This window comes from the organism of the source record quoted next, unplaced genomic scaffold, assembly GCF_019419815.1.
Source record: "Pyrus x bretschneideri cultivar Hongxiangsu unplaced genomic scaffold, Pyrus_bretschneideri_v1 Contig71, whole genome shotgun sequence".
Taxonomy (NCBI): Eukaryota; Viridiplantae; Streptophyta; class Magnoliopsida; order Rosales; family Rosaceae; genus Pyrus; species Pyrus x bretschneideri.
This window is the reverse complement of record NW_025999811.1, coordinates 229366-255055: the sequence shown is the minus strand read 5'-3', so window position 1 is coordinate 255055 and position 25690 is coordinate 229366. Positions and strand designations below refer to the sequence as shown.

Here is a 25690-nt window from a genome sequence, read left to right as displayed (position 1 = left end):
TATAAATAGTACGTAATGAAAACTAACTACACAATGTACGATGAACGATCATGAACACGAAATCTTTAGGATCCCTGGAAAAAGAATCCGGTCCTTTCCTCACGTATTGGGTATTTCTTTATGGATTTGCAGTGGCCTAGTGGTCATAGAATCACTAACCCCACTCTTTCGGCATTAACCAGGGCCAAGATATAGACTCATTCTTTTTCTTTTCTTTTTTTTCCTGGTCAAAGTCGTCTTGCCCAGTTTCGACGTTAGAAATTGTGAATCTGCGCCACCACCCACCCAACCCACCCACCTAACTAGTCTCAACGAAGGTAAATGTTTTCCCCACTACAACCAGGAAATATATTGTTAAAAGACGAAAGTATCCCACAACTCACGTTACCGTTAGGCCTGCTAGCATAATGAGGGCTAAAATAGGAAAATCACTTAACCCTACCCCACGAAAGTGGTCGTGGCGGTGCAGGATAGTATTTAAGTACGCGAGTGAGAGAGAATCAAAGTAAAAGGCAAAGAAAACCAAGTAGCGACTCAATCCACCGGATTTCCATTTCCATTTCCATTTGGTGTTTATGTTTTGAAGAACCGATCGTCTTCGCTCGTCAGTAATCGTTAGATCTCGATTTTTTAGAGAGCGCTAATGCCTGTGGATGTGAACGGAAGCAGCACGGCGTCGGGGGCCGCCTCCATGGGTATGGCGGAGGCGCAGTACCAGAAGGCCAAAACGTCAGTGTGGTGGGACATAGAGAACTGCCAGGTTCCCAAGGTCTGCGATGCCCACGCCATCGCACAGAACATCAGTTCCGCCCTCGTGGACATGAATTATTGTGGACCCGTCTCCATCTGCGCCTACGGCGACACGAATGGCATCCCTGCTTCTGTTCAGCAAGCCCTCTCCAGCACCGGCATCGCCCTCAACCACGTCCCAGCCGGTACTTTTCTTTTTTCTTTTTCAATTATAAATATTATTATTATTATTATTATTATTATTTTGAATTTTGTATTTTGTATTTTCTTGGCCTGCTGCTGTTATTTTAATTTTCCGATTCGATAGCATCAAGAATTGATTTTTTTTTTCAATTTATTTATTTATTTGATGAGTGAAATTGATTGTGTCCAAGTGTAATTTGATTGTTGTATAGTGATCTACTGATTTTCTTTGTCAATGATTTTTGTTAATTTGTCAGTCCTCAATTTGAAATGGCAAACTGAATCAACATGGTGCTGTTTTTGGGTAATTCATAAATTGCTTCAGTTTAGCAACTACTTGTTTTGTTTATACCTCTAGTGCTTGAATTTACGTTACAAGCTGTGTTTCTCATAGCAGATTGATCGTATGCTACCTCCTTTTTATGTTATCGTATTCATTCTTGTTAATATGTTGTGATTATTGAATGTTTTGTTGTTGTTGTAATTGGTATTTTGTATGGTTTTTCTCTTCAAATGATTTATGATGGTAGTTAAGTTGTCATCGTCCTTAGCATCTTCGTTGACGGCTCATTGTCTGAAACAGGTGTGAAAGATGCAAGTGATAAGAAGATTCTAGTCGATATGTTGTTCTGGGCAGTAGATAACGCTGCACCAGCAAACTACCTGCTCATTTCTGGAGACAGGGATTTCTCCAATGCTCTACACCAGTTGCGCATGAGAAGATATAATATTCTTCTAGCACAACCACATAAGGCTTCCGCACCCCTCATCGCTGCAGCAAAAACTGTATGGCTTTGGACGAGCCTCTCAGCTGGAGGGCCCCCACTTTCAAGCCGGGAATCATCTCAGCTTGTAAATGGTAACAATTCTTATAACCCTGAAACGCGGCAGCATTCCATGCCTGAAATAAACCCACCTCCAGTTTATTTTGAACATCCTGTGGGAAATCAAAAGCCTTCTACCAACGGAAGGGTTGGTGATACTAAAAACAAGGGGAAAGTCAATCGGAAAAACCCAAATCAACCCTACATATCAAGAGTCTCAAGTATGCCAGTTGGGAACCAAGATGACAAGAATACTGATTACTCTTACCAGTCGGAACATACACAGGCAAATCAGTTTAAGAAAGCTCCTCACTGAATTATATGGTTCTGGTGAGACTTCAGTCTCCACTAGTAGGTCCACTCCCGTTTTCTTCCATGGAAATTCTGATCCTTCAGGCGGTAATGGCAATAATTTCCTAGGTCAACCAAATCAGTATCCTCCTTCTTCAACGCCAAACAACTTCCACATGCAACCTAATTATTTTGGACCAGATACCATCCTCCCTCCTAATTCTCATAGTCATGGTTTTCGACCTATTCCTCCCAGACCTGATGGCCCTAAATTTTCTTCAGCCCCACCTACAAATGTGCCTGACATGAGTAGGCTAAATATCTCTGAGCACAACAACTATGCTCAAAATCCACAAAGGTTCCCTCATCGAAATGGGGAAGAGTTTAGAAGACCAAGGTCTAGCGATTCACTGAATTCTGCTAGCTTAAATGTGCCTCGTAAAGGCCATCATATGCAGAGTGGCCAGGTGTTTCATCATGATTCCATGAACAACAGGTATCCTGGTTCTGAGTATCAGTCTCCTCAGTCCTCCCCTGCTGTTGGAAACAACATACCTGGTAATGGTACTTGGGGAGCTCAAGGCTGCACACCACCATCTGAACATGTTCAAGGCCTTATTGGCGTTATTTTACTATCTTTGAACACCCTGAAAGTTGAAAAAATTATGCCGACTGAAGCAAACATTATCGATTGCATTCGTTATGGTGATCTGAAACACCGCAATACTGATGTAAGGAAGGCATTGGATTACGCAATAGAGCAACATATGGTAGTGAAGCAGAGCCTGGGTGCACTTCAGTTTTATGTTGGTAAGAAAGAGAAATTATGGAAGTGTGTGAACCCTATAGGGGGCAATCTTAATCAGTACTCCAAAGCAACATGGGATCGGATACAGAACTTTCTGAGTTCCTCAGATGGACGATCGGCATTAATGGCTTCTCAATGCAGGTATGTTTACAGTAGAATATTCAGCTACTTATGCTTTTCCTCTACTGTTGAGTTTTGAAAATAAGCTTTGATCATCTTATTTCCTCTACAGATATGAGGCAGCTATTATTTTGAAAAAAGCATGCTCAGAAGAGCTTGCTTTGGGCAGCGTACTTCAGATCTTGAATATGGTAGTCAGCGTGAAGAAATGGATCATTCATCATCATTCTGGATGGCAACCGATTACTATTACCCTAGACTAAAGCTGAAACAACTGCCGAAACTGGTAGTTGATTTGGTCAACAACACTCTAAATTGCAGAGAAGTGGCTCTAAAAGATGGCTACATCTGCAACAATATTATCAGTTTATCGGACCTTGACCAACTGGGTTTACTTTTGAAACAAAATACAGATACTAGAGTATCTAAAAAACTAGGGGGACGGAAACCTTTACATTGTGATCCAAGTCATCCCCTGCCCCTGCCCTCGGTTTCTCCTTTTTTATTTCTTGTTCTTCTTCTTCCGTTTCTTTCTCTTTTTCTTTTGTCCTCTCTGGGGTACTTTAGGAGCTTCCAAGGAATAGGTGAAAATGCTTCTAACACAAGATCTATTATGCTATCAAAGTTCTTGCGAGCTGCCTATTTGAGAAGTTGATTGTACCCGCATTGTGAGGCCTTTTGTCCATTACAAATCAATGGATCGTTCTGCCTAAACCCTTCCTTGTAAGTGACGAACTATGTCAGGAACAGCATCTGGAAGTGGTAAATATCATATTTCAGCATATGAGTGCATATGCAAGATTATATAGCTGTGGACATTATTATTCAACTGTCCGTGCTGATGAGCTCCATTGAAGACTATGTCATTATCAGGTATGTAAAACCAAGTGGATGTGGTTCGATGTTGTACTGGACATTATTAGTTGATGCGAAGGCACGTTGGCAGGGGAAGAAAGATTGAAGCAACTTCGGACATTGGAACAGCAATTGGAAGTGTGCACATTTAAGAAAGTGTCTTGGGTTCAGAAGCATGCCAAGGTAAGCCATACGTACCTGCAATTGCATGCACGTAGGAGGGATGCGATTTCTGGAACCTGGTATGGCAATAATATACATGCTTGGATGTTGCAGAGAACGCAAAATTTAGATCAAGCTTTTTGTATCCTATGCGACGCTGTCTGTTTTGAAATATACTCTAGGAGAATAGAGTTGTATGATATAACCACTTGTTTTCTTTGTATTCATCCTTTATGTTTGTTGTCTGCAACTCGAGCTTTCATTCGTTGGAGTTCAGACTGAACTGTTAAGCTTGGATTGCTCCTGGAGCTCAACTCAGAAATAATGTTGTGTTAAATATGTGTAAGCTCCCCATGATTTCAGTTTGGTTCCCTTTGTAGTTTTGATCATATCAACTGAGTTTTCTCCGGAAAATTGCTATGCCGGTAGCCTGGGCTTGTATCTTTAAACCTAAGATTGTGGCTCAAGTTAGGGACCCATGAGTCTCTCCTGGCTTCGTCCCTCACGAATCACAAGTACGTCGGAGAAATTGTGTACAATGTTTTAGTGATATGGCGACAAGTTAATGTGTAGTAAGAACGTGACGTATGAAGGTGTTTAGTGGCAAGGTGTTACCATATCTTTAGCTTTAACTACATCATTTTCCTGCAAAGTTTAGTAATTTGAGTCGAGTCATGCCACACAATAGTATTGTAAGCAGCTATGTATTACATAACTAATTTTAATGTGAGAACCACTCACTTTTTCATTCCTTGTGCGCTAGTAAAATGTTAGAGAGGTCAAAATTTTAAACTAAATTTGCAAACCAAATTATGTGTCACCAATAAGAAACATGTTAATCAACGCTCAAGTAATAACCAATCATTAATAACCATATCATTCGGTTTAAAAAGTTTGGTCTCCCTAGCATTATCCCTCAAGATATCATGAATACTTTTACAACCATACTTTGTGGTTTAAAAATTTGCTTGTTGGCATGTCCGAGCTAAGATTGGTTGAGGCGGGTAAAGACGGTTGCGTAGCTTACTTGGTAAAGGACTTCTTTAGTTTAGCGGTCATGGATCGATTCTAGGTGGTTAACTTGTATACCCGAGTTCACGTTCTGATCTAGCAAATCGACTTTTCCCATAGTTTTGGACAAGACAGGTGGGAACCTGGAGGTAAAGCCTCTGTTAAAGCAATCGGGCAAATGCTAGTATACTAGCTTACTAGCTTTAGTAGCTTGTGTACTAGCCTGTTAAAGGAAGCAGGGGTACGCGGATTTGGGATGCTAACTAAGTAGACGCGTAAGCGAGGTGCGAAAGCAGGCGGGCAACAAGAATTATCCCTTAATATATCATGAATACTTCTGCAACCATACTTTGTTGCTTCATTTGACACAGAGGATTGAGTTGAAAAGAATACCCATATAAAGTCAAGGCATACTGAAGGAATCAAAAAGGGTTTAGACATGAAGAAAACTTTTCTCTTATAAACCTATCATTTTGTGAAAGATTAGAATGAATGATTCTTCTTCTTGAGTAATCATCTCATACCTTGAGTTGGCCACAATTTTTTTTCTCTTTAATATCCTTGAAAGTGTCATCCATTTCAATATAATCTTTTATACCACATAATTCCATCAACATAACTTTAAAATACTTGTGACCAAAACACAAGACCTCATAATTCAAATATAGAGATGTCATTTGTTCACATGAAAAGATTTTTACTTGTAATCAAAACATAAGATAGTAAATTAGACGTAATAATATAAGTAAAAAGTTTTAATTTTTCTGCATTTGTATTATGATATGTATTGTACCGACTTGTATTTTTGAATATACTAAAAGGGGTCATATGTGAGCATGACTAAATTTAACAGAAAACTTGATTTTTCCATTTTCTTTCCTTATCTTTTTCTATTCCAAAACGATGGACCCCACATCCCACCTAGTCAACATTTTGAAAGCAAACATTGGTGGATTCCAGCCACACTTCAAGTCAAAGTCATTCCTTCTGCCACAATGTTAAATATCGTTTCTTATGTAGAATATAGGAATAGCAGAAGAAATGACAAATACAGTGTTTGACACAAAACAAACTAACTGGTTCATTGTTGATTGTTTAAAGACATGAGATCCAGTGATCCGTGCCAAACAAATAGGATGACGACGACGGCAGTTCTCTAACATTCCGGTGTGTTTTGTCTCGGGGCTGTCCTAAGCCAAAGCCACCATATCCATAACCATAATCCACCCTTAAATCAATCTCAAAAAGCGGTCAACCATGCAACATTAACATCCATTCGGTTCCATGCAAAACCTAATTCAGGAAAATTCCACCACTATATTACCCATGCAAACCTCCTTCATTTCTCGTAGACATAAATTAATTAGGGTTCTCTTTCTCTCATCTCCTCTCTCAATAGTTTTTCTCTCCGTTCCGCCGCTGGCTCATGTGTTAATTTTTTTCTGTCGCGGCAGAAAATAAAGCGGTTCGGAGGGATATTAGGGTTAAAAAAAAAAAAAGGAAAGCTGAAAACAAAAACATGGCACTTAATAAAAAAGTGGTAGTATCGGGGATTTCCCTGATACTTGTGGTTGGTGCGGTCATCGGAGCGGTGGTGGCCGTAGTCCACTACCAAAAGAAACCGGGAAGCGAATCCCTAACAGCGCAGCAGAAGATGGTGACCCAAATCTGTAATTTCACCGACTACCAGCAGGAATGCCAGAAGAGCCTCGGCCCCGTCTCACAAAATAACAACGCCAAGTTTAAGGACTACGTAAAGGCCGCATTGATGTCCATCTCTGAGGAGGCCAACAAGGCCTTGAACACGTCCGAGTCACTTCTTGTCGACGCCAAAAATGGCACCTCCGCCAAGAGGACGCTCGAGGAGTGCAAGGACATGTTGAAGGAAGCTGTTGCCGAGGTGCAGGCGGTGTCCTCGTACGTGGGCGATGCTGACATGCACACCATGGAGGACCGCGTGATGGAGCTCAAGGCCTGGATTGGAAGCGTCATCAGTTATTCCACCACCTGCCTTGATATAATTGGCGAAAACGACCACAACCTCTATGAGGCATTGAAGGACCCCATCGGCAACACCTCTGCCAACACAGACAATGCATTGGCCATCGTTGGTGAGATCAGCAATATCCTCGGCATGTTCGGTGTCAAAGTTAATGACAAGGCCTTGAATGCGGAGGAACACAACGCCGGCTTTTGCAAAACGAGCTCCGCAGCGACGGGATCCCGACGTGGTTCTCCGTTTCCGACCGCAAGCTCATGGGGTTGCAAGACAACGGGAGGTTGAGGCCTCACGTCGTTGTTGCCAAGGACGGGTCTGGCCAGTACAAGAGCATCAACGACGCGCTTAAGGAGTACCCGTACGGACAGAGAGGGCGATACATTATTTACGTCAAGGCCGGAGTTTACAATGAGTATGTTTACGTGGACAAGAAAATGATCAACGTCTACATGTACGGAGATGGACCCAGATCCACCGTCGTGAGTGGAAGCAAGAGCGAAGCTGGAACCAGTGACAAAATCTCCACCAGTGGTACATTCCAAGTATTTGGACCGGGTTTCATTGGAAGGTCAATGGGAATCATTAACACCGCCGGTCCAGAGGCAAGGCCAGCCGTTGCTCTCCGTACGGTCGGGGACCAAATCGCCTTCTTCAACTGCAGGATCAGCGGATACCAAGACACCTTGTACATGCAGTCCGGCCGACAGTTCTTCCGCAACTGCGTTATCTCCGGACACGTGGACTACATCTTCGGTGACGCCCGCGCATACATTCAGAACTCGTTGATCATCGTGAGGAAGTCAACCAACCCGCAGCAAAACCAAGCCTTCATCACCGCTCCCGGAAGGCAGTTCAAGCACGAGATCGGCGCCATCATCATCCACAACTGCAGGATCGTCCCCGAGCAGAAGCTCGTCCCCACGAGGTTCGAGGTGAGGACATACTTGGGAAGGCCGTGGAAGCCCTACTCCAGGGCTGTCGTCATGGAAAGCACTTTGGCAGACTTCATCAGGCCGGAGGGATACTCCGCTTGGGACGGCAAGGCCGGAAACACCCAACACGCCTTCTTCGGAGAGTTTAAGAACCGCGGCCCCGGTGCCAACCTTGCAAAGAGGGCCAGGTGGAGTGGTGATGGCTTCTACGGAGAGATGAACAGGGCCACCGCCGTGCAGTTCACAGCTCAACCCGCCCTGTTGGCTGATCGCTGGTTGAAATTCGCTAACATTCCGTACCTCCCCGGCTTCATTAGTACTGATGCCTAAGAGTCTTTAGGTGCTGACTTTCAGCCTAGAGAGAGAAGAAGAGATCTAGTACTCGCATATATATCACATCATAATAATATACCACCTATCATGTAGCGCTGTGTCTCTCTCAATATATATGTATGTATATATCGATTACTCTAGTAAAAATTAACATGATGACTTTAGTGGCGTACGTGCAAGATGGATGCATGCATGCAGATGGTGTATGCATATATAGGTGCATAGATTAATGAATTAATGAATTGTTTTCCCCATCCTCAATCGATGTACAATTTATAGAAACTTAGAGAGAAAACAGAAATGATAAATTGTTTACTGAATATTCGTCTTCTTTCATTAAGTGACAATTACAAGATACACTTGGTATCTATAGCATTGTGCTATGTTGACAGTTACATTTTAATCCCTAACTATTCTAACTAATCACATGTACATTTATAACAAGCTTACACTAAACAGAAACCAATTTTGATACTAGACTTGATGCTCTTTACAACCCCTCAAGCTAAACTTGGTATCAAATTAAGGAACCAAGAGAAAGCTTGGATTGTAAGTACTGAAACTTGTTCTTGGACAATGACTTTGTTTGAATATCAGCAAGCTGATCTTGATTGCATACATAATAGACCTTGATTGAATTGGCAAAAGCTAACTTTCGGATGTAATGATAGTCTATTCCAACATGTTTGGTTCTAGCATGGGAAATTGGATTAGAAGCAAGTGATATAGTGAGATACTGTCACACCAAAGTTGAGGAACTTTGAGCAGAGAAAGGCCAATATCATGAAGAACTTCGCAGATCCAAGTAATTTCCGCAACAATATGTGCTAAGGAACAATATTGTACTTTTGTAGAGGATCTAGCAACAGTGGATTGCTTCTTTGTACTCTAACTAATGGGGTTAATACCAAGAAGATGCAGTAACCACCCGTAGGCCTTCCATCAAAAGTATATTATGCCCAATCTGCATTAGACTATGCAGTGAAATGAATTGAACCCTCTTTGAACCATAATCCAGGTGTAATAGTTCCCTTGAGAAATCTCAAAATCCTTTTGGCAGCCCACAAGTGGGATTCTCTTAGAGCATGCATGAATTGACAAACTTGGTTAAAAATGATAAGTCAGGTCTTGTCCACATCAAATACTGCAAGGCATCAACTATGGATCTGTATTTTGTAGGATAAGACATAAGTGGTCCAGTGTGATCAAGCTTGATAGAACTCACAGTTGTGGAGCATCGTTTTGCACCTTCCATTTTTGTTTTTTGAAGCAAGTTAAGAAGATACTTGCCTTGATGGAGAAACAAACCATATGTTGATCGTTGTACTTCAAGGCCTAAGAAATAATGGAGAGGGCGAATATCCTTAACAGCAAAGACAATACTTAGATTTTGACATTCACATCATATTATGTATAACTAGCTCTTCTTATAACAAATTTAATTAAATTAATAAGTTGTAATACTTTATAATTTGTGTATTCTTTAATTCTGCATTTTATATGTCCTGAATTTTCAATACAAGTATAGTTTTTTTTAAGTGTAAATATTTTATTATTTATATGATATATAATAAATTTACTTAACTGCCTAGTCTACTTAGGCCCTAACTTTGCTATATATAAAGAACATTGTTCTCATATTGGATCATTTGTTAGATGGATTTGTGAACATCTCTCTCTACGTGCTCTCTCCACCCATAGCCCCCATATAGGAGTATGCTAGCACCAACTTGCTCAAAATCCATCTCTTCTTCAGATCTCTATCTTTGTGTAGAGACTTAAAGGAGGACTCATAACTTTAGAACTTGGAGATTGTATTCAAACCGAGGAGAGCAAAGGAATATGATTCTGAAGGTCACCATAGGACAAAAGTTTTGTGAAAATAAATAGGATGTTGCTATCCACACACTTTTTTTTACCTCTTACATCTTTTGTTAATTTCTATTCTTTGATTTTCTTCAATTCATTCAATTTCACATCCGAAAATTGACAAATGTGTAAAAAGTAAAAATAAGTGTGTAGATAGCACACCGAATAAAAATTACTTCAAGAGGTATAAAGATACAAGTTCTTCTTCTCCTTTTAAGTTTTTTTTTTCTAGGTTCAACAATCCTTGGGCTTTGGAAAAGTAAGGGAAATTGATCTAAATTTAGGTAATGCTATTCATCCTATATTTTTGTACCACATTTTCATATCACCTTAGGTATGTGGACAACCGCATCATTTGAATTACAATAATGCTATATTTTTGTACCACAATTGTGTACCACCTTAGGTGACATTTGATGTGAACGGTCACATCAACTAAATTTAGCATTTAATTTCAAAATGTTGATCAATAATTAATAAAAAGATTGTTAATTAAATGATGATTATGGTATACGAATAGTCTCATTCTTTCACCTAAGATTATTTAAGTGTTTTAATTAATAAAAAGATTGAAATTAAATGATGTAGCTTGTCCAATTCATCTGCCACCTAAGATGGTAAAGAAATGTGGTATAAAATTGTAGTAAGAATAGCATTACTCTTTGAATAAATCAAATTTTTAAATTTAGTTCATTATTTAATAAACTAATAATTAAGAAAAACTAGTTAATCAAATAATGGTTGTGATATACGAGGAGTCTTTCTCCTTCATTTCCTTGGGTTTTGCAAATTTTTCGAACGATGTGGTTGTCCATCAGATGTCACTTAAGATGATATAGAAATATGATATATAATACATGGTATGAATAACATTACTTGCTTCTGCTTTAATCTCCTTTGAAGCATGAATTATTCAAATTACCACCAATCTTGCAAAGTTTTTCCCAAGTCGCGCAAAAACTTTAGATAAATATTCATTTAAACTTAAATAAATTTGTTATTTACTAGCTTTTAAGCTTCAGGTATTTGTCTCCTCGGTACTAAAAAAGTCGTTAAGTCCTAAACTCCATTTCCAATTATATCATTAAAAAGGAAAACGTGATAAGGTATTTAAGTCGAAAACAATACGTGTAAGAGTTATGTGGACTCATGACAAGTGGCATCAAAGTCCATGGTTTGCACAAAGCACATGAATAATAACTTATAAGTTTGCAAGGAATAATGGAGGAAACGAGATAATTAATGCTCCAAATTGGTAATCTTGCAAGTTGTCAAGTCCAAATGTTTGGTTATTGGCAATTGAGTTGAAAGAAATAAAGATTAAAAACTGACCTTTCGCAAGTTGGTATGATAAGTCTCCCCCTAATTATCAATCATTATCTTCTCCCCCCTGGCAAGGCAAGGGATTGCCCCACACAAACAAGTGGGTTTCGTTAATATGTTATCTCTTAACCTAAACCAAAACAAAGATAAAACCACCATGATTGATTCTTCTATTTCTCTAATTAACAAAAGACATGCTGAGAGCCTCAACTTGAGAGAGAGAGAGAGAGAGAGAGAGAGAGAGAGAGACCCCCTTTGCTGTTCAAATGTGGATTCTATACTATATAATCTGGTTTTCTCCGTTAATTAATCTATGCAAGTTATAAAATATGAGATTTAAATTAAGTACTTCATTGAACATAGTGATGACCGGATGCCAAATAACCATTGGTGTCTTTGACGACGATTCAAATTTAGGATATGAGGAAAGGAGTATAAATCCTCTCTGGATCTAAAAAAACTGAGCCTAAGGATCAAATGATCTGAGTCTTTAAAATTTGATCCAACGGCTACAAATAGGAGACTCCTCTAAAAGTTATAATAATTGTAACCGTTAGATCAAATTTCAACGGTCCGAATCATTTGATCCTTGAGCTCAGTTTTTTTAGATTCGGAGATGATCTGTACTTTGAGTAAAGTATATTAGGAAAAAAAATATGACAAGAGAAAGGGGAAAAAAAAAAAAAGAATGAATGAATAAAAGCACAATCTTGAAAGTTGAAATAACATATAATTTTTTTTGTTTGTTTTTAGTTTGGCTTTTTTTATTAGCATCTCACATAATGTTGAATACACCACACATTAAAATTTAATATGAAATAACTCATATACCCTAATACGCAATGACAATTTCAACTTCATAAGGTTTAAAAAAATAAAACAAAATTCTAAATACACCTCAAATCACTTTTGCCACATGTATATCTCAAGATTATTTTATCTTTTTCAACTCTTGAACCACTCTCACCATCCATTATAGAACATAACTCTAACCAATGAAACTAAAACATGTTTTTTGAGAAAAATTATTTTGATAAATGACACATGAAATCGACGTTTTAAAAGCTTTGCATGAGGTAAGACCATATTTTTAATTGTCTTAATGATTTCAATGACATCGGCATTCCTATAATTAGGTTATGAATGATATCATTGAAAAGTATGATTGATGATGACAATCACACACCTAATAAACCCTAAGCCTTGTTTGATCACAAAATTTTGAAGATGTGAAGGGTATTGTTTTTGTTTTTTTTGTTTTTTTTTTTTGGGGGGGGGGGGTGTGGGTGGTATGTAGGAAATTTAAGGTGTATGTAAAAAATTGGGAGTGCAAGTAGAAAATGAGGAGTGTACGTAAAAATATAGTGTGTGTTGAGAGTGTGGGGTGTGAAAGTATTATGAGAAAGTATTTGAGGTGTATTAGGATAAATTTTAATTAAAAAACTAAATATAAGAGTATTTATATAAGATGTATTACATATGTAGGATGTAAAAATTAGGATGCATTCAATAATATGCAAGGTGTTAATAAAACAAGTCATTTGTCATCCTTACTTTTTCCCACATAATTCTCCACTGTCACTAACATAGAATGTGAAAAGCAAAAACAAAACAAAAGACGAATGTAAAGTGTTAATAAAAACAATTCATCCTTAATTCCTCGCACATAATTCTCTTCTACCATTAACACAAAAAGTGAAAATAGAGAAAAAAAAAAAAAAAATATCCAATAACATAATCATACGGACCCAGGACCCTTGAGAACAGTGCACCAGTTTATAATCATTAAAATTATAAAATCAATAATTACGTGCACACGAGATTAACATGTGATGGTGAAATATACAAGGCCATGAGCAAAGCCCGGAAGATATGGTGCAAAATGCAAATCCTCTGGGTCCAGAAGTGTCTGGACTGAAGGAGACAGATTAACATATTTAACAAAAAGCTAAACATTGAATCATGGTTTAGATTTGAGTTAAGGAGGACCAAAATATATTCCTTGACGCAAAAGAAGAGTAACATTAGGTAGACTGATCTTTTAGACCAAAATTTTGAATCATGTTATATGTCACCAATAAAAAATAAACACTTAACTAATAATCCGTCATCAACAACCACTTCATATGATTTAAAAAATAACCAAATACTCGGACACACCCATCAGAAACAATATGTGGTCAGAAAAGAATCTAACCCTATTTATTCTTCTTCAATGGATACCTAGCAAGTAGCAACAATATGTGAATGAATTGTTTTGTTGGGTCATCCTCGTTTTCTCCAAATCTTTTTTTATAAAAAATCTGTTTCTGCTGCTGACATGGACGTGAATGCTTTTCCAAAGCTTGTATGTGGGTGGAGTTGGGAGGAGAACAAGTTGTTCGAGCTGGCTTTGGCAGTGGTTGACGAGGAAGATCCGCAGCGCTGGGATGTAGTTGCAGCCTTGGTTGGAGGTAAAAAGAGTGCAGAGGATGTCCAGAAACATTATGTCATTCTTTTGGAGGATTTGCAGGTCATAGAATCTGGTAAACTGGATCACAAACTCGGGCAGCAGCCGCCGAAGAATTATGTTCAAGTGGATCATTGCACTCAATCCGTATGCTGGACTGACGAAACTAACAAGTATGTGAAATCTTGTGGATTAAAGTCATTGATTACTGCAAAAAATGCTTGTATTTGTTTTCATTTATTGGTCATATGTAACTTGGACAGATACTAGAACTTGTTCCTACCTTCCTGTTAGATAGCTACTTTAGTCTTAATCTTGTTTATTCAGTTCCATGGAATATTTTGAAATTTTTTCTGATGTTTAGAAAATGTCGTGTAACAGCTTGCTGGTTCAGTTGGACTTGAATTAAATCTTTCCGGCAAACTGCTATCTGTCGAAGCTTTCTTGTTCAAGCGTGTATCCGAAATTGGATGAAGTGAAGCTGTTGGTCATTGCAAGTGTAACAGTTTGAAAGCTCTCTCAGCAGCTTGTAAAATATCCACCCTTCTCTTCTTGTAAAACACAAGTTTAGTGAAATCAAGTGAGATAGATTGACACTCGAAACCCTAAATAGGGTTCTCTCTTCTGATTCATCTCATAGAAATTAAATCCTCACTTAGTTTCTAGCTACTTATATATCTTTATACATGATCTGCATCATTAAACAATGTTTATAATTTTATATGGTGATCGATCGACTACTTCGCCTTTGATGAGATTTCTGCTAACTGCTAAGTAAAGATGTCTGGGAACAGAGCTTATTGTAGAGAAAATTGTAATGACATTTATTTATTTGTTTTTGTTTTTGTTTTGCAATCTGTTCTGATTAAGATACATTGTGCTTTGTATGAACGAAATTGTGCCATATATGAGAAGAACATTACTAAAAGAAACTATATTTGATTGGGACAACGGAAACAGAATTTACAATCAACCGACACAAGGGCTGCGCTCGTTGCACGACTTAACCAAACACCTTATGGCACGAGCTGACGACAGTCATGAAGAGACGCTCATTTAATTCAGAAACCGTAATTTTGCTGCTTCTTGGGGCCTAAGCCTTGTTGTATTGCAGTGTCTATGAAACGCATTCTCAACCTCCAAACTTGAGCTGAGCAGAAAAGATAACGAAACCTGCAAGTAGTCATTTGCTTAGAGACGTGGCGTTGAATGGCAAAAGAGAGGTGAACGTCTGCCGACGAATGACATAAACCTAACAAGGCAGTTGATAAGAGGGCCCTAAAGTTTTTTTATGGTAATGATCAATTTCGAACACGTATTATGTTATGTTGTCAGACGGTGAATCTACACTTAAATGATAAGGAATAAGTTAAGAGAATGAGAAAAAGAAAGCGGATCGAGGCAAGCCAGAAGAGGCAGTGCATTGCATGAGTAGAGCCACAAGAGCTATATTTTGCTGATTGGAACTCCATCCATGTTCGACCTCTTGTCTGTCTTATTAACTATCTTTCCAATTACCCAATAATCAACATATAATAAAACATATACTTTACCAGTTGGTTGGCATTTGAGATTGATAATTGCCTCCATCTCCATCTGCTTCATTCAACTTCTTGGTGGGTATAATATTTGTCCCTTACAGCTGTCTGTATATAAACCAAATGATTAGTGCCTATGCCTAAACCTAATGTGTAATTTCAGTTATGGAAGGGGCCCACAACAATTGACAAATGTGACGATTGACGATTGAGCTACCTTCATCACCAAACTCATCTAAACCCCAACCAACCAACACACCAGATTGATGTTTGCCTTGCCTCTATCTGCAGAAACCTTTCTTCCTCCTTTTTTACTGTTTGTTTTAACTAAAGTGGTCAAGGTGATTTTTTGGGTAAGGCAAGATTTTGTTGCGTACGGATCAAAATTTAAGAGATGAACATTACGTAACGGATTCACATTTAGGCAAAACTTCCATAATAAAAGGTTAAGAATAGCTTCTTTAACATCTCAAAAGACATCACGAATCTGTAAAATTAATACTTTGTTACAAAAAGATGACAAGGGCCTTCTTCACTTGAGCCAACTTCTGAATTTCTTCCCCTTCACCAAACACGTGACAAAAGACGTCTAACGACACAAACAATGTGAACCAACTCCCTAATTCCTCCCAACCCAACACGGATTCTAGAGTCTGTAGAAAACAAACTCAATAAACCAAAAATTCTTACATCATTCAGAATCAGAATCTCGATCCACAATATCAGGAAATGAATCCGCATCTGAATCATTACCCAGTTCATATGCAATTCCCTTGCCCTTCTCAGGATTTGAAGTAGACGCTGAATTCTTCTCTCTGCCCAGAAACCCATCACCTTTAGCCACCGGAACATCGTGGCTTGTAACCGTAATGCTACCTGCTTGATCAGATGGACCACTTCCTAGAGCAACCCTCCCAAAGACTTCTTCAGCAACTCCAACTTTTGAAGACAGACCATTCTCAAGTTCCACTGCAAATTCTTGAACTTGGCAGCATTCAACCATATTTTCATCCCCATTGACTCTCATCTCCACATCCTGAATGGATAATTTCAGCTCCTGTGCACTTCCTCCTAGAGTCTCTTTTCCAAATGAACCATCTACAGCAAGTTTTTTATCCTGATGAACCGTTGGAGTTTTGGATGGCTCTCCCGCCTGCAGAGTCTTGTCTAGGTCACTCATCGGTGCTTCTAATTGTTTACCAGTTGCAAGCCAGCTATTATATAGGTCGTCACAATCTGAATCAGAAGCATCATACACCATTCCCCGTATGTCACTTGAAAACGGAGTTTGGTGCTTTACACTACCAGAGTACATGTTTTCTGGGAGTTTGTGGCTAACTCCATCCGAGAAACCTGCCAGTGGGAGTGCCCTGGGATGTATAAGGACCTCTAGGGTCAAAAGAGAATGAGCACAAAATCCAGCTACTTTGGTTCCAGTTTCTTGCTTGCCTGCAGAAAACCACTTTCATGTGGTTACAGTAATTAAGGAAATACACGTACAAGAAATACAAAATTCATCTGTAGCCGTTTCACTCGGGCATATTGCACAAAATATACTTTTCTAATTAAAGAAAAATTATTGAGATGGTTAATATCATTTCATATACGTGTCTCTTTCTTTTTAAGAAAGATGTCTCATGCTTGTCATTGAGTTTTAATTTGTAGATTCAGAAAACAATGTCAGTCTCATACTCCGTAGTTTTCCCTTTTGAGTAATCACGTGTTATTAAAGAGGTGTAATTCCTTCCTAGACATCAGTAATTAGTTGTAATAGATGCCTATTTGTTGTTATTGATACATCCACGAGATAATCAAAATGAAAAAAGAGATTCCACTTATTCTTTAAGGAATTACCTCTGCGGAAAAGATCGAGACCCTCAGCTAAATAAGGGGGGCGTACACCAGATGAAGAAAGTAATGATGCCAAAAGTGCACGTAGAGCAGCAAGCTGCAAATCACCCCAGATATCAACAGGTTCCTTCAGCTGATATATGTTTTTGTTATCACCAGCACGTTCCCCTTTCATAGAATTTGTAGCTATGTCCATCAGAAGAAGGCCAACATCCGATCGCCATCCTTCAGATTTCAACGCACCACCCTGTGCAAAAGACATAGAACCTCTTGTCACTCATTAGTAGTCCTTTGAGGTCAGAAAGAATGATCCACAAGCATTACTTACACAAGTAGATCAGGAACATAAGAACTTTAAAAGACCACACCCGTGTTCTATTAAGACAGAATAATGACAAAATTTGACCACTTAAATATATTTCATCACCAAAGGAAAAAAAATGAACTCAACAAAATCAGCAAGGTGGGCGGATGATTATGTGGTTGCTAAAATTCAGATTTGAAGACTACATATTGAAATCTAGGATCCAGTAGTCAAGCATCACTACTCTTCTACTTGTGCAAGGACTTTACTATTTCTTACATTAATTATTGACAGAAACCTGATCCAAGACCTTGGATTGACATAAATATCATACACAGATGCATTTGAATCAACATTCTATTCAAGGACATACAGAGTACACTCCCCCCACAAAAGGAAAAAAGAAAAAACAAGGACATGGACTACACATACCACAGTCACAAGAGCTTCTAATGCCTCAAGTGCAGCGATTTTCACAGGAATAGGAGATATCGTATGGCTCTTGGGGTTCCCCTCTCCCAAACTACTAGTCTTATGCCACTCAAGAGATCCGCTTGAAGCTCCATGCTTCCTCTTTCTATGGCTAGATTGTGGTGTTGTTTGAAGCAATGCTTCAGTATAAGGCTTTGAGTTTCCACTAGAAGGTGCACCGCCACTCTCATTCACAATGGGATTCAGATCAATCAAAGCATTGTTAGCAACTTCCCGTGCCAAGCTTACTGTCATACCTGATAAGCATATAGTTCCCAATTAACAAAACCAAAAAATGACTTACAGAAGAAGGGCACTAAATGGCAACCAAAATAAAGGGTATCAGGAGAAAGCTTTATGCAGATTCCCTAAACAATTGCTGTCTTAAATAAATGAGGATCATGGACAGAAGCATCACAAGACCATGGCAATATATCAGAAGTAAAGGAACATAGTGGAAGGGTGGTTACTTACTGAATTTGACTTTTTAATGCAAATTCAGGACAGAAGTAGCCATCTCCCCGCACAAGATAGCTGATAAGATCAATGCGTAAACTTTATTTCTAGGATTTCTCAAAAGGAATGACTTTGTTTAATAATATGGCTATGCAGATTAGTTCCTTTCTAGAGGGATTAGGCTTTCTGGATTGGTCAACATATCTTGCTCCATCCCCGTCTTTGTAATGTGACATTAGTATTTAACAGGAAGGTTTCTATTCAGCAGGACGAAAACTAGATTAAAATATATTTACTGAAATTACTGCATACCAAAACCCATGGATATCAGCAAAATCCTTGTGATTGAGTAGACCCTTATCCTTAATTCTGGCAATGCACATCTCTTTAAGTACACTGAAAGAAGATGCACTAAATAAGCAGCATGTGGTAAAAGTTGACTGCAAGGAAGACAACAAGATTACCAGAAAGTTAGCATTCTCACTACTCAAGAGCCAGGAAACAAACTAAAGAAGGAAATATCTTTAAGATGTTTAATAGCTGAGAGAAATAGAACCTAAAAGAAACATCTCTTGCATTCCTAAGTTCAGGACTTGGCATACTGAACTCACATTATAGTTGGGATATCAAGTAAGCATCCCCCCGAATATCACAAGTTCAAGAATTAGGTGTCACCTATTACCCAAGCGTTCTATTGAACAAAAATTTATGTTGTTCTAAGATATTCATTGACAAATGGCAAAGACAGTAATATCACTAGAGAGACAATTTATTATATTTCAAGCTTGTACATCACTAATTGTCAGCTCAAAGAAAAAAACCATTTGTTCTCTCATTGTTTCTTTCCTTTTGTTTCTTTCTTTCCTTCTTTCTTTCTTTCTTGGGATTTATGCAATTAGACAGAAAATGAGAGTTAGATTATCTACACTTGCACAATATTGGGCAAAAGCCAACAATAGCAGGTCCCTGTTAACAAATTTCCAGGTTAGCATTCAACTATGTCGAAGTTAAAACCCATACCAAAAAATAACAATTAAATGGATAACTCAAATTATATCAGTAAGACACATCTGGTAAATAATAGAAGAAGATATTCTAGATTTACCTGTGCACGCCCTCTATGATAGCAGTGAGGAACTCTAAACCATACAGGTGCAGAAGTGGTAGTTCCGAACAGATAAACTCTTGCTGTGTGGCAGTCATAAAGGGCAGCAGAGAGTGTGGGATGGAACCATCCACAATCAGCACTCTCTCAATAAGGGCAAATAAGGACCGAATAGGAACAGTCACCTATTATTATAAATATATTAGATACTTGAGGACTATCAAATTCATTTGCATTGTGCATAAAACAAGGAAAGACAAGTGGAACCTAATATTATAGTGACACTCAGTTTATCTGTTTTTCTTTTTTTCTCTTTTCACAGAAACCCACCTGAACAGGGTACGAAGTTGTTATCATTGTAGAGCAGCAAACCATCAGTGCAGAGATACTGGACATTGTCAAACGCTGAGAACTCTTTCTTCCCTTCGTTGAATCTTTTCCTGACACTTTATTTCCTCCCAACTGAGGAGGGGGATCTTTTCCTGGGGGAATCAATAATCTAATAATTTCATGGCGTTTCGTTTCTGCAATACAAGTTATTATGAATATCAGTTATTTACATTAACGCCAATATCAATACAAAAAAAATATCAGAATAGCATCATAACTGTACCTTCCTCAAACCCCTGGAAAACATCATTCAGGTGACCGTTAATCATCAATAAAATCTTCTGAATCATTAAGGACCAGCTATCCTCATCTCCTCTTGACTTTGGTAGTAATGCCAGGCAATAAGCAAGTTTCTGAACGTTGAATACCAGACAGAAGTTATTGCAGATGCCAACTATTGTGCCAGAATATTAACACTACATTTTCCTCACATAATTTGGTTCAAACAAACAGGAGTTTACCTTCAGCATGTTATCACTTCCTTTTCCTGACAAAATTGTTGAAGCAATAACATCTTCAACCTGCATAAACATACATTTAAAATTCATTAGCGAGCAAGGTCTAGTGTGGATGTGAGAAAGTCCTTTCTAGTGTTTGTCCAACAAATAAGGGTCTGGAGAGGTGAGGTTTAATGTTCTTGAGCGTTAGTTCAAGTCACAAGAAAATCTTCTAGGTTTTTCACGTAAAGCGGATCAAATAAGGTTTACCTCTAAGGTATTGTTAACTAGGCTTAACATACCTATGGTATGATGAATATACCTCTAGAACAATTCAAGAGGACATATATCTAGCCAACCATTATTAGGTTTCTATGCATTATCTACGATGAGATAGTATGACCCCCTCAATGAGGTACTCTCTGCAGTATTAACATCATTTTTCAGCTTCTAGCAGGCCACATCTCACAAAGAGAAGTTGTGTCTTTATCGCAAGGTGCAGTTGATAACGTTGTAACTTAATGTTGACAACTTAGAACTGAAATGCCCACACAGTAAGAAATTGATGATTGTCTGATCCAATTTGGTAAAATTGGCATTTGATTGCTATAAGAACAGGCAAACATGTCTCAATAAATCAAATAATACAAATATACTTCATCCACCAAAAAGAAACTTATTTGATAATATTTACTGTACTTAGCCATGTACAAGTCCAGTAATGGAAGCTCTGTAATGGAGGACAAGGAACTTACACTGTCATAATGACGATTGATGCTCAATGGAAAGAAAGATATAATTGTGCATAACAATCGAACTGCTCCTTCCTGCATGTAATAGCAAAACCATTTCATACATAACTAACATCAATAAAATAAAAATAATAATATTGTCTTACTGAATTATATATTCTATTTTGGACAAATGTAATATATTCACAAGACTAAGGTAAGTCTACAGACTCTACACGAACCATGATAAGCCTACTTTTTAAAGTAATTTTCCAAAATCAAACTTTAACACCTGTAAATGAAACTTATTGGATTCATGAAGCTATTTTAGCCAGGAACACTGACTATACACAGTAAAACTAAGAACATCGAGCTATTGAATGACTATAGCTTTAGCCAGCTTGGCCTCTTCAGGGTTTTATCTTAGAACATCCAAATTTGCAAAACATGGCCAAAGATGTTGCCTTACAACTGCCTTAAATTATGGTTTCTATTTTATAAGTAAATGCAAAAATTCATTCCAAAAAAAATCGACCAGAAAGAAAAAAACGCTTCTTTCACAGTTATACAACATTGATTAGCAGCTTACCCAAACAACCTCTGAATGATCATCATTTAACAACTTCAAAACTGGTTGAATAATTTGCTGAACAAGTTTCCCGGCATGTGCAGTTCCATCCCTTTTTGCATTTAGAGATCCACCCAACCTAAAAAAAACAAAAGAAAATAGCTTCACACTTGAGGACAGGCACAGTACTAATTTATATAGCCTTCAAATACAATGGATAAGCAATAAGGAATATTAATTCCAGTACAGAATTGCTGATGTAATTTATCAACATTAAATCTTGACTTGATATTATAAAGCAAGATAACAGATATAAGTACCAATGAAAATTCGAGGAATTAATTTGGATATAATATACAACCTTGTGATGAGATCTGACATCGAGGCACAAGAGGCCACCTTCACAAATTGAGAAGTTGTTGTGGGCTGCAAAATGAAACACAGAATAAGATTTCAGTTAAAGATTACCTTAAGAGGGTGGAAGAGGGATAGTTCATATATAAATCAGTTTATTCACAACAAAACCAAAAGTTCAAGGGACAGAATCCATGACAGCATCTAAACCTATATAAATGCAGTCAGAGCTATATCAAAGTTCCAAAAACAAATTGCAACAGAGGATCAAGTGATCCAAAAGGGCAGAGTGCAAAAAATGAAATGCTTGGGCAGCAGTAAAAAAATAGCTAAGTAACATATAGTATAATCCGAAACGTGAGGGTTTTACAGATCGTTAGGATATTAGGATTTGTGTATTTATATCTGGCATCTCTGGCATCTCTTTATCTTTATCATTCATTAAGAAGGGAAATGTTTGTAGTTTCTATAATTCGAAAATGTGCCAAAATTGTGAGGATGGGTCTTGTTACATAAGTAGTCCTGTGAATTCTTATATTTTGATTGCCGAACGTGAGACTGATTTGTTTAGTAAAGGCATTGATGCCAAGTGGAGCGCAATTGGGCACCAGGGCCATGTTTGGCATCGTAACCATACCATCAATATAAATACACCAAATCTTCCTTAAAGCAGCCGGATGAGGCCTCATGTGTTGATCAATAATATTAATATTCATAGGAAGATTAACAAATCTAATACTGCGTTTGTTCAGGTGAATCAAAACCACAGTTGGCAAGGCATGAAGTGTTATTGTAGAAGCAATGTTTTCTTTACATAAAACAAGTATAACTACTGCATAATGAATATTTAATTTAAGCAAACATTCATCTTGGTACCTGAATATGTGATAGAAGTATCTGGAACCAACCAGAGTATGATTCCAAGAACCGCTCAGAGCTGCATTCCCGACAAGTCACCCCCATCAAACAAATTCCTTCCCAACATTTATCTGGCTACAACAGAAAATATGATCAAAAGAATTCACAAGGAAGACAACGAAAACTCTGTCGAATGAAAACAGATAGTTCTTTATTTGACTCGTCGTAACATGGTGTCAAACTGTTACTTATGCCTCTAGTTGCAACTACTAATATAAAAGGTGACTCATCCCAAAACAATTTTACTGGTTCGGCTTCCTCCATAAAGTGGAATTCAGGGTGCACTTTGCCAGCCTAACATTGATAGCTAAAACTGAAAATTTATCATTCAAAATGAATATATTGGACTTTCCTATAGTACTAAACCCAATTGTTTTCAGTAAACTAAAGAAAATCAAATTTATCGTTTTCAAAAAAAGTAAACAAACAAGTAACTTCAATTAAATTGAAATAGTAAAAAACTAATATGCAAATACCATGTCACTAGAAACAAGCTGCACCAAGCGACGGACCCAGGAATCAATAGCGGATTTCCACGTAGTGATTAGCTTTTGGTCAGTCACATCTTGTACAGACTCAGAAAGGAGGTGGTGGGTTTTGATCGCGTAGACTACCTTCGACAGCTCCAATGGACTCCCAGACGGGTGTTTATCGTCGGGGAGGTCTCGGATGAGCGTTTGCAACAGACGAGGCCTCAGAGCAACATCGTACATGTCCTTGACATGGTCGAATGCCACCATTGGAGCCGAAGCTTAAGCTCTGAAATTGAACAGACAGGAAAAAACAGAGGGCCTTAGGGTTTATGAATTTGGTAGTTAAACCCTAATGGGAGGGAGCTTTGGTCTATGTTACAGTTCAAAATTCAACCCAAGTCAATAACTTTCAGTGTTAGGAAATTTCCTACATTGCTTCCCTTCCCCACAAAATAGTAAAATACCATGAATGGTTAACACTCAAATAAATACTCAAATTTACACTTTGCAGAATAATTTAAAAAAAAAAAGAGGAAATCCAGAAAGAAACTTACCAAATATCCGACCAGGGTTGGTGGAGAAGGAGATGGAGGTGTGGGAAGTGAGTGAAGAGACTGATAGAGGCGAATGTTTGGGAGAAAGACGCGTTTACTGTGACAAGTGAACAACAAGGGCGTCGAGGGAGTTCCAGGTTGGTTAGGGGCGGCAACGATGGGCTAAACATCCGTTCGGATGGGCTTTAGATTTTTTTCCTTTTGGACTACAGCCCAGTCAGTGCGGTGAGCACGCCCTAAAAGTTAGATCCTCCAGGAGATGGGATACTCGAGCCCAGTCAGTCTGGTGAGCACTCCAAAAAAGTTAGGCCTTCCGGGAGATGGGATGCTCGAAAGTATTTTAACGGTTAGATTTTAGTTTTTGTATAACGGTTAAAACATTCGGTGTATCTTTTAAATAGCTAATGCATATGTATGAAGTGGTAAAAAAGTTGTGTAAATTACCATTTAATACTATAATCCAGTGGAATTTATCTTTACTTGTAAGTGAGAAGTCTTAGGTTCAATTCTCGTAAAAGTCGAATTCGAATCACGTTATTGCTAGGCCATTGTAAGGCTTAGCCCACCCTTCTAACTCTTACGTGTGATAACAACATCACCCTTCTTTTAATCATGTCTGTCCTTTAATCACGATGTGAGTGCGTGTATTAACCATTTTTTTCTCCAAGTGACAGCTTGCAGCTGATGTTTGGTGTCATCTTTTCTTCTCGCCCCTTATCCAAAATCCTCTCCTTATCATACGTCTGTCATGGAGGATGTTAGGTGATTTCCAGGAATGGAATACCACATTTCCACATTTGGTTGTGTGAATACTTCCTTTTTGGCCTCTGTTGCCTTATTTCTTTCTTTTGACAAAACGATAAAACAATTACAAAAAAAATCCTCCAATGTACGAGAAGAAAATTCGAATTTGAATGGACCACTTGACCAAACTCATATTTGCAAACATACGAGTGAGTAAGCTGCCACACATAAGTTGGCAAAGTACAATTTTAGTTATTTAATTCTAGCAACGTCATTGGAGATGTTTAATGGAATTTGTTGTTAAGCGTTTCAGGGCTCTCGTGAATATGCCGTGAAAGGTGCGAGACATGAAGGCCAAGTGTTAACCAACACAACAGATGCAGATGGATGGTCAGCGTCAGACGATCCCGTGACTCAAAAAGCCTCGTTTCCACATCAAACTTTGGGCGCTCGCGCGTTTCCCACCACCAACCCCACATGGCACATGGTGGTGTAAATCCGAGTCATTTGATTGGACCAATTTTGTCAAAGATTGGTTTGGTTTGTTGCAAAGCAGAGTGGTGGGTGGTTCTTGCTTCAAATGGAGACGACACCCTACCAAAGTCTTCTGCAATTTGCTTTTCCCATTGCGTTGTACAGTGCCAACTTCAATGGCCAACCGCAACCAAGCAACTCAAAGTAGGAGAGGACTTTCATGCCATTTTGTTAGTATTTCAAATCCACTACTAAATGCAATGTGATGAAAAAAATATGATAATACGTAATTGACTTGAAATACTCATTTCTGTTTGTCAACATCCCTTTGGTGTTATGAAGACGATAATTTAATAACTTGAGGTCAACTAGAGGCATTAACAAATGGTTTTGCAGTAGACTTGTTGCTCAAG

The 25690-nt window shown here is 38.3% G+C and overlaps 3 protein-coding genes and 1 pseudogene across 6 annotated transcripts; 3 read left to right on the top strand and 1 right to left on the bottom strand.

The window, feature by feature from the left end:
* Positions 1–697: 697 nt before the first annotated feature.
* On the top strand, positions 698–4332 carry LOC103933547 (annotated as a pseudogene).
* Positions 4333–6523: 2191 nt separating this feature from the next.
* Positions 6524–8265, top strand: LOC103933572 (pectinesterase). Its single transcript, XM_048574406.1, has 2 exons — positions 6524–7115; positions 7181–8265. Exons 1-2 carry the CDS (start codon positions 6524–6526, stop codon positions 8263–8265), a joined length of 1677 nt encoding a protein of 558 aa, XP_048430363.1.
* Positions 8266–13616: 5351 nt separating this feature from the next.
* On the top strand, positions 13617–14514 carry LOC103933548 (protein RADIALIS-like 3). The gene is made up of 2 exons (XM_009343238.2): positions 13617–14082; positions 14291–14514. Exons 1-2 carry the CDS (start codon positions 13781–13783, stop codon positions 14316–14318), a joined length of 330 nt encoding a protein of 109 aa, XP_009341513.1. The 5' UTR covers positions 13617–13780; the 3' UTR covers positions 14319–14514.
* Positions 14515–15848: 1334 nt separating this feature from the next.
* On the bottom strand, positions 15849–24305 carry LOC103933550 (proline-, glutamic acid- and leucine-rich protein 1). 4 transcript variants are annotated; one of them, XM_009343239.3, is made up of 14 exons: positions 24060–24305; positions 23509–23791; positions 22991–23107; positions 22122–22186; positions 21782–21899; positions 21217–21288; positions 20486–20545; positions 20248–20377; positions 19965–20158; positions 19635–19819; positions 18842–18969; positions 18035–18330; positions 17302–17545; positions 15849–16896 (listed from the first exon to the last, which is right to left on the bottom strand). In XM_009343239.3, the coding sequence occupies exons 2-14, from the start codon at positions 23770–23772 to the stop codon at positions 16139–16141; spliced, it is 2631 nt and encodes an 876-aa protein (XP_009341514.2). In that variant the 5' UTR covers positions 23773–23791; positions 24060–24305; the 3' UTR covers positions 15849–16138. The 4 variants fall into 4 exon arrangements, with proteins under 4 accessions (XP_009341514.2, XP_048430410.1, XP_048430412.1 ...); XM_048574453.1 differs by lacking the exon at positions 23509–23791; XM_048574455.1 differs by lacking the exon at positions 23509–23791 and having other exon boundaries at positions 22991–23103.
* Between the last annotated feature and the right edge of the window lie 1385 nt (positions 24306–25690).